Consider the following 13,322-nt stretch of genomic DNA (forward strand, 5'->3'; position numbering starts at 1 on the left):
CTTGCTGCCTGTTTGTGTAGGGGGAGGGGGGGTGCCATCTTGCTCCATGCTGAACTTCTCCCGGGCTCTCAGAAGATAATGAGTGAGGGACTTCTGTGGAGTCTTTCGGTGCTTTTTCTTACTGGACGACATGCACAGCTGTTGCCGCTTGCAGGGGGTGATCTTTAGAGTGGGTTTTAAGGTGATTAATGGCCCCTGAAGCTGTAATCACGGCCGAGGTGAGCAGAGCTGTAAATTCAAGCAGCCATCCGTCCCGCGCCGCGCATTGATAGTAGTAATTAATGGAGTGTGAGGCCTCCAGCTTGTCGGAAGGTGCTCTGCCTCCCCCTGTTGGCGGATTTTGGAAAGTGCACCATGCTGACACCCTGCCTTCGGTGACACGTTAAATTTGCGACAGGCGGGAAGAGTGAGCGGGCACAGAGAGAGAGACAACCTGCTGCCAGAAATACAACTCCTAGCTGGGGTGAGAGCGACACTGTGTGGCACAAAATTAAAAAAAAATATTTTTTTTTTTTTTTTGTGATTTACATTGTCCCTGATTAACAGGGACACTGTAAAATACCCGGGACAGGCTCCTATTTGCCGGGATTGTCCCGGGAAAAACGGGACAGTTGGCAGGTATGCATAAGGGTTATTCACATCTACATAGATGCAGACATTTTCTCATTAGAGCAGCTCCAACTCTGGATGAACTGCAGAGATCTACAGCTGAGGTGGGAGACTCTGTCCATAGGACAACAATCAGTCGTATACTGCACAAATCTGGCCTTTATGGAAGAGTGGCAAGAAGAAAGACATTTGTTAAAGATATCCATAAAAAGTGTTGTTTAAAGTTTGCCACAAGCCGCAGCAAAAGGTGGCGCTACAAAGTATTAACTTAAGGGGGCTGAATAATTTTGCACGCCCAATTTTTCAGTTTTTTATTTGTTAAAAAAGTTTGAAATATCCAATAAATTTCGTTCCACTTCATGATTGTGTCCCACTTGTTGATTCTTCACAAAAATGACAGTTTTATATCTTTATGTTTGAAGTCTGAAATGTGGCAAAAGGTCGCAAAGTTCAAGGGGGCCGAATACTTTCGCAAGGCACTGTATTTGACCATTCTTCCAGAAGCGCATTTGTGGGGTTAGGCACTGATGTTGGAGAAAAGGCCTGACTTGCAGTCTATGTTCTAATTCTTCCCAAAGGTGTTCTATCGGTTTGAGGTCAGGACTCCACCCCAAACTCACTCATCCATTTCTTTATGGACCTTGATTTGTGCACTGATCCAAATCATTTGGTGGAGGGGGGATTATGGTGCGGGGTTGTTTTTTTTAGGGGTTGGCGTCAGCATACCAAGACATTTTTGGACAATTACATGCTCCCAACTTTGTGGGAACAATTTGGAGTTGGCCCTTCCTGTTCCAACATGACTGCGCACCAGTGCACAAAGCAAGGTCCATAAAGACATGGATGAGACTGCACAGAGTCCTGACCTCAACCCGATAGAACACCTTTGGGATGATTTAGAGTGCAGACTGTGACCCAGGCCTTCTCTCCAACATCAGTGCCTGACCTCACAAATGCGCTTCTGGAAGAATGGTCAAACATTCCCATAGACACACTTCTAAACCTTGTGGACAGCCTTCCTAGAAGAGTTGAAGCTGTTATAGCTGCAAAGGGTTGGCCAACTCAATATTGAACCCTACAGACTAAGATTGGGATGTCATTAAAGTCCATGTAGGTATAAAGGCTGGAGTCCCAATACTGTGTCACGTTGAAGAGTTAAGCTGTCTGTGGATGGTGCCAAGTCTGCAGGTGATTATACTGTCTGGACAGACTGGGTCTATGGAGGTATGTGAATGTATAAAGCATCATTTGAAATAGAACAAGCTGAATGGTGCTTTGTGCGACAACAAACTTTACCTTTTTATACATCAGGTCTTTCATCATTATTGATTTCCTTTTTTGAACCTTAATTTTTGTAATACACTATGTGGACACGATCAGCCTCGTTTAAATGTTCTTTTCTATGAGTGGTACAGTATATGCAATACAAAAACAGAAATAGGGTATAGCAAACATGTCAAATTTGAAAGTATCTATTACCGTTAGTTTTTGATAAGCTCACAGCCAGCACCTCCCATGTGGTGATTGAGTCTTTTAGGTGTTTGTTCGCCACCTTCTGCGTGGAGACACTGATGGAAGTTGAACATATGAAAGGACAATGATTAATTTTGAATTATTGCTACAACGCTTACACAATGTATGTATACGCTTCAGACCTTTTTTTTTTAACATCACATTTAAGTTTAATGGTCCTTGCTGCAGCAGGACTGATGGATGGTACATTCTGTAGTCCTCCCACTGTTCTTCTTATGAGCAGGTTGTAAATGAATCAAACAGCTTTCTGTATTCATTGAAAAGTGTAACAATTACTCCACTGTGTCAGCACATGTAGCCTTCACTAGTGATGGTTCGAACATACCAGGGTTCAGGGCAGGTTCACCATGACTAAAATTCAGATACTGAATCTGAACCCCATAAAAGTTAATGAGCGTAAATCATATGAAATATTATTGGTCATTTCCTACACTACTAGGCAAGGGATTATCAAACAAATGACATGGGGGGCGCAGGCCCTTAAGCCGGCCACTGACATATCAAAATTCGGCCGTTCAGCATGTACTGGACAATTTTGAATCCAGCTATGGGCAGGCTGGCTGTACTGAAGTCGATCCATCAATCGACTTCAGTACAACCAGCCTGTCTGATTTTTTTTTCGCCCAGCTTTAGCTACCACTAGTGATCATTGTATTCTGACGGTAGGGAAGGCTCCCCTCACTCCTCGCTGGCAGAACCCAATTGTGCAGCAAAAGGTATTTCCCCATCAACGCTGACTTTGTTGATGAAGGAATCTAGCTATTTTCTTTCCTTCCACCCTTGAATAAAAGAAAGAACATTGAATAAGGTATGGCCTGCCTTAGTGGAAAAAAATTGCATTAAATAGCATGTCTGGGGGTAGCCCTGATCCTGCCTGTGAAGTGGCACATCTGTGCAATATATACAACCTACTACAGCAAAACTGATGTTTACAAAGAAAAAGTGTGATTAAGCTCCCAGCAGCTTCATTCTGTTTGTAAACAAAACAACTAGAGATTCCCCTCATTTACTGTATACCAGACCCTTATCCTAGATGAGGCTTGATATAGGTGTTGATGGGCGACCCCCAGACACAGATGAAAAATGTGTCGGGGCTCCTCCCCAATTCATACTTCATGTGTGGTATGAATTTTGTAAGCACCACGCAAAAAATAAAAAAAGAAAAAAAGAATTGGTACAAGGTCCCCACAAAAAAAAGAAAACTTGTGAGACCAGCCCCCAACCCCCCCCCCCCAAAAAAAAAAAAAAAAACACTGGATCCTTATCTGAGTATGACTGTACTGAATTCCAGTGATGTTTTATGGTCTTTAAGAACCCACAAGAAATGGTGAGGGGACACACTGGATACCTTTGCTGCCATTGTGCTCTTGTTGGGTGTCAGTCAATTCCTTTACCTTTAAGAAGGAGTGGGCTCCCTCCAGGCATACCTTGCCTTAAAGTGATTGTAAAGTCTTATTTTTTTTTAATAACAAACATGCTATACTTACCTGCTCTGTACAGTTGGTTGCAGAGTTGCCCAGATCCTCCTCTTCCCGGGTCCCTCTTCTGTGCTCCTGGCCCCACTCTCCTGTTGAGTGCTCCCACAGCAAGCAGCTTGATGTGGGATCACCCAAGCCGAGTCACAGCTCTCTGTGTCTATTCAGACACGGAGCCGCGACCTGCCCCCGCACCGCCCCCTCTGTCTCCTGGTTGGCTGACTGACTTTGATTGACAGCAGCGAGAGCCAACCTCACTGTGGTGCTGTCTCAGTCACTGAGCAGGGGAGTCCCGGACATTTGAGAAACTCCAGCAACATTAATTGGATAAAGATGGGCTCAGGTAAGTATCAGGGGGACTAAGGGGGGCTGCTACACACAGAAGGGTTTTTTTATCTTAATGCATAGAATGCCTTTACAATCCCTTTAAAGTAGAACTATTGGCAAAACTTTTTTTTTTTAATTTTGGATAGAGCAAGGAAGCCTCATAACCCCTGTCAGATTATTTTTTGCCATCTGTACCATTGGGGAGATCTCCCTTCACTTTCTGTCCCCTAGTCAAACAGGAAGTGAGAGGAAATTCCTGCAAATAAAGGGAATTCCTTGGGGAACCCCAGGTCACCAGAACTAGTGTCCCCATTGGAAGATTTCCCCTGTTCTAGGGACAAGACAAAATTTGATATTCTCTTTTATCTTCACTTTCAATGGTAAACGGGGCGAACAGAGAGGGTGAATCTCCGTTAACGGAAACACAAACAGCAATAAAAACTGACAAGCATTCTAATCTCTCTGCGCTCCATTCAAAATGAAAACAAAAGTTTTGCCTTTAGTTATACTTTCATCTATCCATCATTATATATGTGCTCCTACTATAGAGACTCTCAAAATGTATAGTGCTAGGACTGCAGTACACTGAGGTGCCGTGACATGGCCTCTGCAGCTTACGCATATATTTGCAAATGTGTGCATACCAAACCCCTGGTTTTAAAGTGAACTGTTTAACAGGAAGATTTGGTTTGTTGCCACGCAGGCTTTTAAGTGAGCTGGGAATATTTATTTGTTGTTTTTCGATATGTGTCGCCCTTCCATGTGCTCCTTGCTGTAAAGACCATTTATAGGGTGGGGTGGTTGCCATTTGTTTTTTTCCATCAGAACCCACAACTTCATTTATTAAAGCTGTCATTTGTCAGGAGTGAAGTGATAGGAATAGATGTGGGTGACCAGTCCCAATTTATTGTTTTGGGTGGGTGTCGAGCATTGTGATAGACTTTGATCTACATCGCTGATCGACTTAATTGACGATAAATGTGCATTGTGGGCATTGTTTTTTTTTATACTAAAGAACTTTTCAAAAACTGCCTCTGTGTGATTAATTACACGTTTCTTTTTTATGTGAATAAGCAGGGTTACTGTGTACCACTTACTCATTCACATGAAGGCGAGGTGGTATCTGGGTACCCCTTTATTGTTAAAAGGTGCTTCCGGGTGGTTTGGAGGGCATGTGGCCTGGTGTGGTTCAGGAGGATGGAGGAGGGGCGTATTGCTTGGTTTAAAAGTCTGGTGTTGATTTTTATGGGGACCTTACTTTTTTATTATTGCACAGGTTTTCCCATACCAGAACTAAAGTGGGAACCCCCATGCTGTGTTTTTTTTTTTTTTGCTTATATAGCTGGGGATTCCCGGCCATGTAAGTGAATGGGGCAAGTGACATCACTGGTTGCCTAGGGATTTAAAGGTGCCTGCACCTGCCAGTGTCATTAATGACCATTGACAACGAGATACCGTCACATATGATCACAGTAGTAATACTTCTATCATGCATGAAATTCATTTCCCACCAAATGGGTAAGGCCAGCCAAAGACCATTTTTGCACAATACCCCCATCAGACAGTGCTGACGAGAACCAGCCGAGATTCCAACTATGTCTGGCAGGCCTATGTGTTTGCCCATTTGTTCCAATGCCAAAACAGTCAAGGTTTGGTCCAGACCCAACTTAGACTCATCTCTAGTCATCACTGGAGTCTGTGACATACTGCATATGTCAGGAACTCACCCATTAACATCGGGTTTTGCTGTAATTTTGATAATATTCCACAGCCAACTCTCATCAAATGCGCTCCGGACTTCAATGTCTTCGTCTTTCATGTAATCGTCTTCATTGTCACCTGGAAGAGAGAAAGCAGATTAGAGGCAAAACACTCAAATATATTGCAGAATAGGCATGACTTCTTCAGGGTTAAAGTGTATCTATAACCAAAACTTTTTCTGTTATAAGAGTCTCCAAAAAGCTACTATTCCTGTATAAAGCACATCACCTGCTGCTTTCAAGTTGGATGTTTAAATAAGTTTAATGCAGTATTCCATGTTTACATAATTAAATACATGTAAATTTTTGATAAACAAATTAAGAAAATTTATACAAAACACGCAAACCATATTCTAACAGTTGCCAGGGGCAACCCCCTCCCTATTTTCAAATTCCTCTTCTTCCTTCTTCCTGCACAAACTTGGTTCCCTTTGTACAGCTCCTGCTGGCTCACTCCTGGAGGAGCTAACAGTATTTTTGTTAGATCAGCAACAGCCCATTACAGGCTAGGAACTCTCCGTCCCTATGCAAAGTAGCACATGTGGAGTGAACAGCATCTCACACCACCTTCTGCTTCCCTGTAGACACTGATCCCAGTTCTACTGCTTGCAGAAAATGCCAGCCCTCCAGGCTGCTTCCTCTTCCCAGTCCTCCTGACTGACATACACTGGAGATTCCCCAGGGCAAGGTTAGATGAAGACTTGGCACACCATTTTCTTCAAGAGAGACTTGCTACAGCTTGCAGTCTCTCCCCTTGTATGTCCCTTTAATGTGCTGATCTACTCACTGTCTCTCCTTGCTCTCTCTGGTTAAGGTCCCTACAACTGCCTCCTGTGATAGGATCCTTCCACGCCAGCCTCCTGAGCTTCAGCCTGAGGTAAATTCCCTCCCCGGCAGCAGACTCTCAGTGGCCACCAACAGCCTACCTCAGCACTGCTTTTCCATTATTCACCTGACTCTCCTGCTGGCATGGCTCATGTCTATCTAAGGTCTTTTTAGTCCTCTGCCAGGCCCCCAACCTAAATTTTCCAAGCAACCCCTCCTAGCCTCTGCCCTCTATCTTCCAGAACATTCGCCAACATTCTAGAAACAGGGGGAGGCACCAGAGAGCTGCCAGGAAGAGTCATACAGCCCTGGCCTCTATTAATCCTGACCCAGATTCAGTGACTCACACACACTAAAGAATGCTACATTAATAATATTAGAATTGAATTCCGATGATGGATATGCTGTGCACCATGCCCACAGTACTGAAAATACAGACCGAAATAGAAAGCAAAATGTGATTTTTAGGTGCAAGGAACACTCAGGAAGGAAAAACCATTATTGTATTCTTAAAAATAAGATTTTTTTCACATACTGTATAGGTCAACATAACAAAGTTAAAATAATTTTTGTTAAAATAGAAAATGCTAATTGTTAACCCACTTACAATAAAAATAGACAATAGACAATAGTCATAAGGAAAAACAAAAACCCTCTAAACACACATACACATATGTAGCACCCTACAGGTAGGTGCTAGGTAAATGTATAGTGGGCCTTGTCTGCCTAACAGCAGGGCTGTGATTTATTTAGCTAGGGTGTCAGGGCTTCCAGATGTGCCTGCTGAGGGGAGAAGTATCCCCATTGGCTCCTGTGAGAGAATTCTCATAGGGCAGTGTGGGAAGCCCAATCAGGGGACACATCCCAGCTTGTAACTACCCCAGAAGGCAGATTATGCTGCAAAGGATTCTGGAGTGGATATAAGTTTGGGGGGAGGTGCGTGGCATTGTATCTTTGGCAGGAGCAGAGTCCCAGGAGGGAGAATGCGGGTGTCTCTCCTCCTGTCTGAGGAAGGTGGATGTCTCAAGGTGTCGTCTGAGTGTCCAGAAAGTGCTGAGTTGAGCTGAGGGGATCCGGTGTGCCGTGAGCCTGTGGAGAGAGAGAGGGGTCCAGTTCCAGGAAATCCTACACAGGTCGTGAGTACTGAGGATTGCCCCAGGGGGTCTGCCTGAAGTTAGAGGGGACCACTCTGGAAGAGGTTCTGGGATCCAGTGTCAGCTAGCTGCAAAGGGGGTACCTAGGTTGAGGACCCTGAAGCTACAGAGGGGGTACATATTCAGTGGACCCTGAAGAGTTCAAGGTCAAAGGGGGCACCTGCATTTTGGGACCTGAATTGCATAGGGCGTGCCAGTTAACCACTTGCCGTCTGCTGACGTTGAGCCTACTGCGGCAAAGTGGTTCGTTATCGTCTGACGACGTAGACCTACATCGTCAGACACTCCCCTTTCTCGGCGGCGCGCGCACCGCCGGAGGCTCGCTCCCGCTGTATTCAGTCACAGCGGGAGTCAGGCCAGGGGAGGAGCAGCGGCGATCGAGTGTGGAGATCCGCCCGCCTGTGTAAACACAAGCGGGCGGATCTCTGAAGTGACAGGCAGGGTCAGATTGCAGGGTTCAGCATAGTTGAACCCTCGATCTGTCCTTGTGTCACACAGTCACCTCCCCCCCCCCCCACACGTTAGTAAGCACCAGGCATACATTAACCTCTCCCTCTCCAATAAAATTAACCCCTTCCCTGCCAGTGTCATTTTTACAGTAACAGTGCATATATATAGCACTGATTACTGCAGTAATGTCACTGGTACCCCCAAAAGTGTCAAAAATGTCCGTCAAGGGTCCGATCTATCCACCGCAATGTCGCAGTCCCGCAAAAAAAATCGCAGATCGCGGCCATTACGCGTTAAAAAAAAAACACCAAAAATGACAGAAATCTTTCCCTTTGTTAGTAAACGCAATAACTTTTGCGCAAACCAATCAAAATACGCTTATTGTGATTTTTTTTACCAAACATATGTAGCATAAAACAAATTGGCCAAAAATTTAAGAAAAATTAGATTTTTACATTTTTTTGGGGGGAATTTCATATAAAAAAATTTGAAAAATATTGTTATTTTTTCAAAATAAACGCTTTTTTTTGTTTATAGCGCAAAAAGTAAAAATCGCACAGGTGATCAAAAACCACAAAAAGAAAGCTCTGTTTGTGGGGATAAAAAGGACGTACATTTTGTTTGGGTACGGCTTCGCATGACCGCGCAATTGTCCGTTAAATTCGCACAGTGCCGAATCGCAAAAAGTGGCCCAGACGTAAGACAGCAAAATCCTCTAGTGGTAAAGTGGTTAAAGTGACAGCTATACAGAGTTCTATTATATACTACCTCAAGCTGTGCCAGGCGGGGGAAAGTATTCAGTGACTTTCATAGTACAACAGTGTCAGGAGTTCTACAGTTCTCAGTCTTGGATCTTCTGGACTATAAGTCGAGGATTCAGCACTTCTTCTGTTTTTCAGAGTGTTCTCAGTGTCAGTGAGCGTTGTCTGGCGCCGTTTGGCGTCAAGGAAGCGCCAATGGGCATTTCAGAAGTAAAGTCCCAATTGTAATTAGTTTAAGCCTCAAGGAGTATCTCACTCATTCCCTTCTCCCATCCCCTTTATTCCAATAAAAACAACAAACAAAGATACCGGAGTTGTCGCTGCTTCAGTTGTGACACCCAGGGCCGCAGCTCATATGGGCTGGAGAGATTACCGGTGCTAATGGCAGACCCACATCAGGCCATAGGCCTGGAAACCTTGCTACACATACATTAGCATATAACAAACCCCAATCTTAATATGATATGACTAACTACATAGCACATGTAATGTATAGTGTCACATTATCTTGTATAGTGTCACATAATCTTATTAGAATTATGCTGATTGAAGGTGAGATTGACTTGATGCATTTCGCAGCACAGCTTCTTTAGGAGGCTCCAAGATAATATAACTACAGACTTTTACTTACCAAGTTGGATTAGTACGTTTCAACACGGTATCATAGGAGAGAGGGGGGGTCACTGAGAAGCCGAAGGCTATTAGTTCATATGTACCCACATATCCAAAAAAAGATGGTAGTTCTGGTTTGGTCCGTAAAGGAGATGGTCCCACACTAACGGTTAACAAAAGGACCTGCTCTGGATACACAGCACTGATATACTGTAGTTATACTGTTGAACAATGGAATAGTATACATTTTAAACTGCAGAACTACCATTTTGTTATTGGGTTTGAGTACATGAGTAGTGTTGAGCGAACACGGACTGTATTATTCGTGTTCGTACCGAATAATTGGATTTTTGTTACCCGAACACGGACACGGACACTTTACTGTATATTCGGGTAAAAAATCAGTGTTCAGTCGTTTTATTTCCGGGTTTTGCATGTTTTGGCACTCTTTTCATGGCGGGCTTTCAACAGCCAATCAACAATCGTTTAACTGGTGTGCCTTAAGCCATCCCAGCCATGCCTGCAAATGTATCAGTAGCTGTGATTGGCCGTCTGAAGCATGTGACCAAGTCTTTATAAGTTCCAGGCAGCCGCAGCGGCGTCATTCTGCTGCTTAGGTCAGGGACAGAGCACACATACGTGCTGGCTGCTGATTAGGGAAAGACAGGCAGGGAAAACAAATTGGTGTCCGGATAGAATTGAGGGACAGGTCGGAGTGTTTAGGCAGGGCGAGTTGTAGGCATTTTAGGGATAGAGTCTGCTGAATTATAGGGTCAGTGTGTTCTACAAACTACAATCGATATTGCTGTGTGGGGGGTGGGGTCTGCACTTAATCCTGATCTACGATCTCTTCTCAATCCTGTGAGGGAGAGGCTGCTGCTGAATTTTAGGGAAAGTGTGTTCTACAAACTACAATCGATATTGCTGTGTGGTGTGGGATAGGAGATAGGCAGGTGTCAGTGATCCACATCCATTTTTCTGTGTGTGGGCTGCAGTGAACACAATCTTTTTGGGGTGCAGTGAACACAATCTTTTTGGGGTGCAGTGAACATCCTTTTTGGGGTGCAGTGAACAACATCCTTTTAGGGTGCGGTGAACACAATCTTTGTGGGGTGCACTGAACAACATCCTTTTAGGGTGCAGTGAACACAATCTTTGTGGGGTGCAGTGAACAAAATCCTTTGTGGGGTGCAGTGAACACAATCTTTGTGGGGTGCAGTGAACACAATCTTTTTGGGGTGCAGTGAACATCCTTTTTGGGGTGCAGTGAACAACATCCTTTTAGGGTGCGGTGAACACAATCTTTGTGGGGTGCAGTGAACAACATCCTTTTAGGGTGCAGTGAACACAATCTTTGTGGGGTGCAGTGAACAACATCCTTTTAGGGTGCAGTGAACACAATCTTTGTGGGGTACAGTGAACAGAATCTTTGTGGGGTGCAGTGAACACAATCTTTGAGGGGTACAGTGAACACAATCTTTTTGGGGTGCAGTGAACAACATCCTTTTAGGGTGCAGTGAACACAATCTTTGTGGGGTGCAGTGAACAACATCCTTTTAGGGTGCAGTGAACACAATCGTTGTGGGGTGCAGTGAACAACATCCTTTTAGGGTGCAGTGAACACAATCTTTGTGGGGTACATTGAACAGAATCTTTGTGGGGTGCAGTGAACACAATCTTTTTGGGGTGCAGTGAACAACATCCTTTTAGGGTGCAGTGAACACAATCTTTGTGGGGTGCAGTGAACAACATCCTTTTAGGGTGCAGTGAACACAATCTTTGTGGGGTACAGTGAACAGAATCTTTGTGGGGTGCAGTGAACACAATCTTTGGGGGGTACAATGAACACAATCTTTTTGGGGTGCAGTGAACAAAATCCTTTTAGGGTGCAGTGAACACAATCGTTGTGGGGTGCAGTGAACAACATCCTTTTAGGGTGCAGTGAACACAATCTTTGTGGGGTACATTGAACAGAATCTTTGGGGGGTACAGTGAACACAATCTTTTTGGGGTGCAGTGAACAACATCCTTTTAGGGTGAAGTGAACACAATCTTTGTGGGGTGCAGTGAACAACATCCTTTTAGGGTGCAGTGAACACAATCTTTGTGGGGTACAGTGAACAGAATCTTTGTGGGGTGCAGTGAACACAATCTTTGGGGGGTACAATGAACACAATCTTTTTGGGGTGCAGTGAACAAAATCCTTTTAGGGTGCAGTGAACACAATCTTTGTGGGGTGCAGTGAACAAAATCCTTTTTGGGGTGCAGTGAACACAATCTTTTTGGGGTGCAGTGAACAAAATCCTTTGTGGGGTGCAGTGAACACAATCTTTGTGGGGTGCAGTGAACACAATCTTTTTGGGGTGCAGTGAACATCCTTTTTGGGGTGCAGTGAACAACATCCTTTTAGGGTGCAGTGAACACAATCTTTGTGGGGTGCAGTGAACAACATCCTTTTAGGGTGCAGTGAACACAATCTTTGTGGGGTGCAGTGAACAACATCCTTTTAGGGTGCAGTGAACACAATCTTTGTGGGGTACAGTGAACAGAATCTTTGTGGGGTGCAGTGAACACAATCTTTGGGGGGTACAGTGAACACAATCTTTGGGGGGGTACAGTGAACACAATCTTTTTGGGGTGCAGTGAACAAAATCCTTTTAGGGTGCAGTGAACACAATCTTTGTGGGGTGCAGTGAACAACATCCTTTTAGGGTGCAGTTAACACAATCTTTGTGAGGTACAGTGAACAGAATCTTTGTGGGGTGCAGTGAACACAATCTTTGGGGGGTACAGTGAACACAATCTTTTTGGGGTGCAGTGAACAAAATCCTTTTAGGGTGCAGTGAACACAATCTTTGTGGGGTGCAGTGAACAAAATCCTTTTTGGGGTGCAGTGAACACAATCTTTTTGGGGTGCAGTGAACAAAATCCTTTGTGGGGTGCAGTGAACACAATCTTTGTGGGGTGCAGTGAACACAATCTTTTTGGGGTGCAGTGAACAACATCCTTTTTGGGGTGCAGTGAACAACATCCTTTTAGGGTGCAGTGAACACAATCTTTGTGGGGTGCAGTGAACAACATCCTTTTAGGGTGCAGTGAACACAATCTTTGTGGGGTGCAGTGAACACAATCTTTGGGGGTACAGTGAACACAATCTTTTTGGGGTGCAGTGAACAAAATCCTTTTAGGGTGCAGTGAACACAATCTTTGTGGGGTGCAGTGAACAAAATCCTTTTTGGGGTGCAGTGAACACAATCTTTTTGGGGTGCAGTGAACAAAATCCTTTGTGGGATGCAGTGAACACAATCTTTGTGGGGTGCAGTGAACACAATCTTTTTGGGGTGCAGTGAACAACATCCTTTTTGGGGTGCAGTGAACAACATCCTTTTAGGGTGCAGTGAACACAATCTTTGTGGGGTGCAGTGAACAACATCCTTTTAGGGTGCAGTGAACACAATCTTTGTGGGGTACAGTGAACAGAATCTTTGTGGGGTGCAGTGAACACAATCTTTGGGGGGTACAGTGAACACAATCTTTTTGGGGTGCAGTGAACAAAATCCTTTTAGGGTGCAGTGAACACAATCTTTGTGGGGTGCAGTGAACAAAATCCTTTCCAGAGACATTGTCCAGAGACAATGTGGACAAGCTCACGTTCATTAAAATGAACCAGGCATGGATCCCACGGGACTTTTCCGTACCTTATGCAGAATAGCAATGGATACCGACCTTACCCACCCATTGTTCCATTTTTGCTCTTTCTCACTCTTTTGGGGTGTACCCTCATTTGAAATTTGTGAAAAGAAGCAGTGTTGGCTA

The 13,322-nt window shown here is 44.4% G+C and overlaps 1 protein-coding gene across 1 annotated transcript in view; it reads right to left on the reverse strand.

The window, feature by feature from the left end:
- LOC309553570 (venom factor-like) overlaps nt 1–13,322 on the reverse strand; it is a 424,228-nt gene that overhangs the window by 266,537 nt on the left and 144,369 nt on the right. Inside the window, exons 18-19 of the mRNA XM_082254842.1 lie at nt 5,672–5,783; nt 2,089–2,177 (exon numbers count right to left, since the gene is read on the reverse strand). Of these exons, the coding sequence (XP_082110968.1) occupies nt 2,089–2,177; nt 5,672–5,783 (201 nt within the window). The remainder of the gene's footprint in view (nt 1–2,088; nt 2,178–5,671; nt 5,784–13,322) is intronic.

The sequence above is a fragment of the Pelophylax lessonae genome (genome assembly GCF_965119305.1).
Source record: "Pelophylax lessonae genome assembly, chromosome: 4".
NCBI classification, from domain to species: Eukaryota; Metazoa; Chordata; class Amphibia; order Anura; family Ranidae; genus Pelophylax; species Pelophylax lessonae.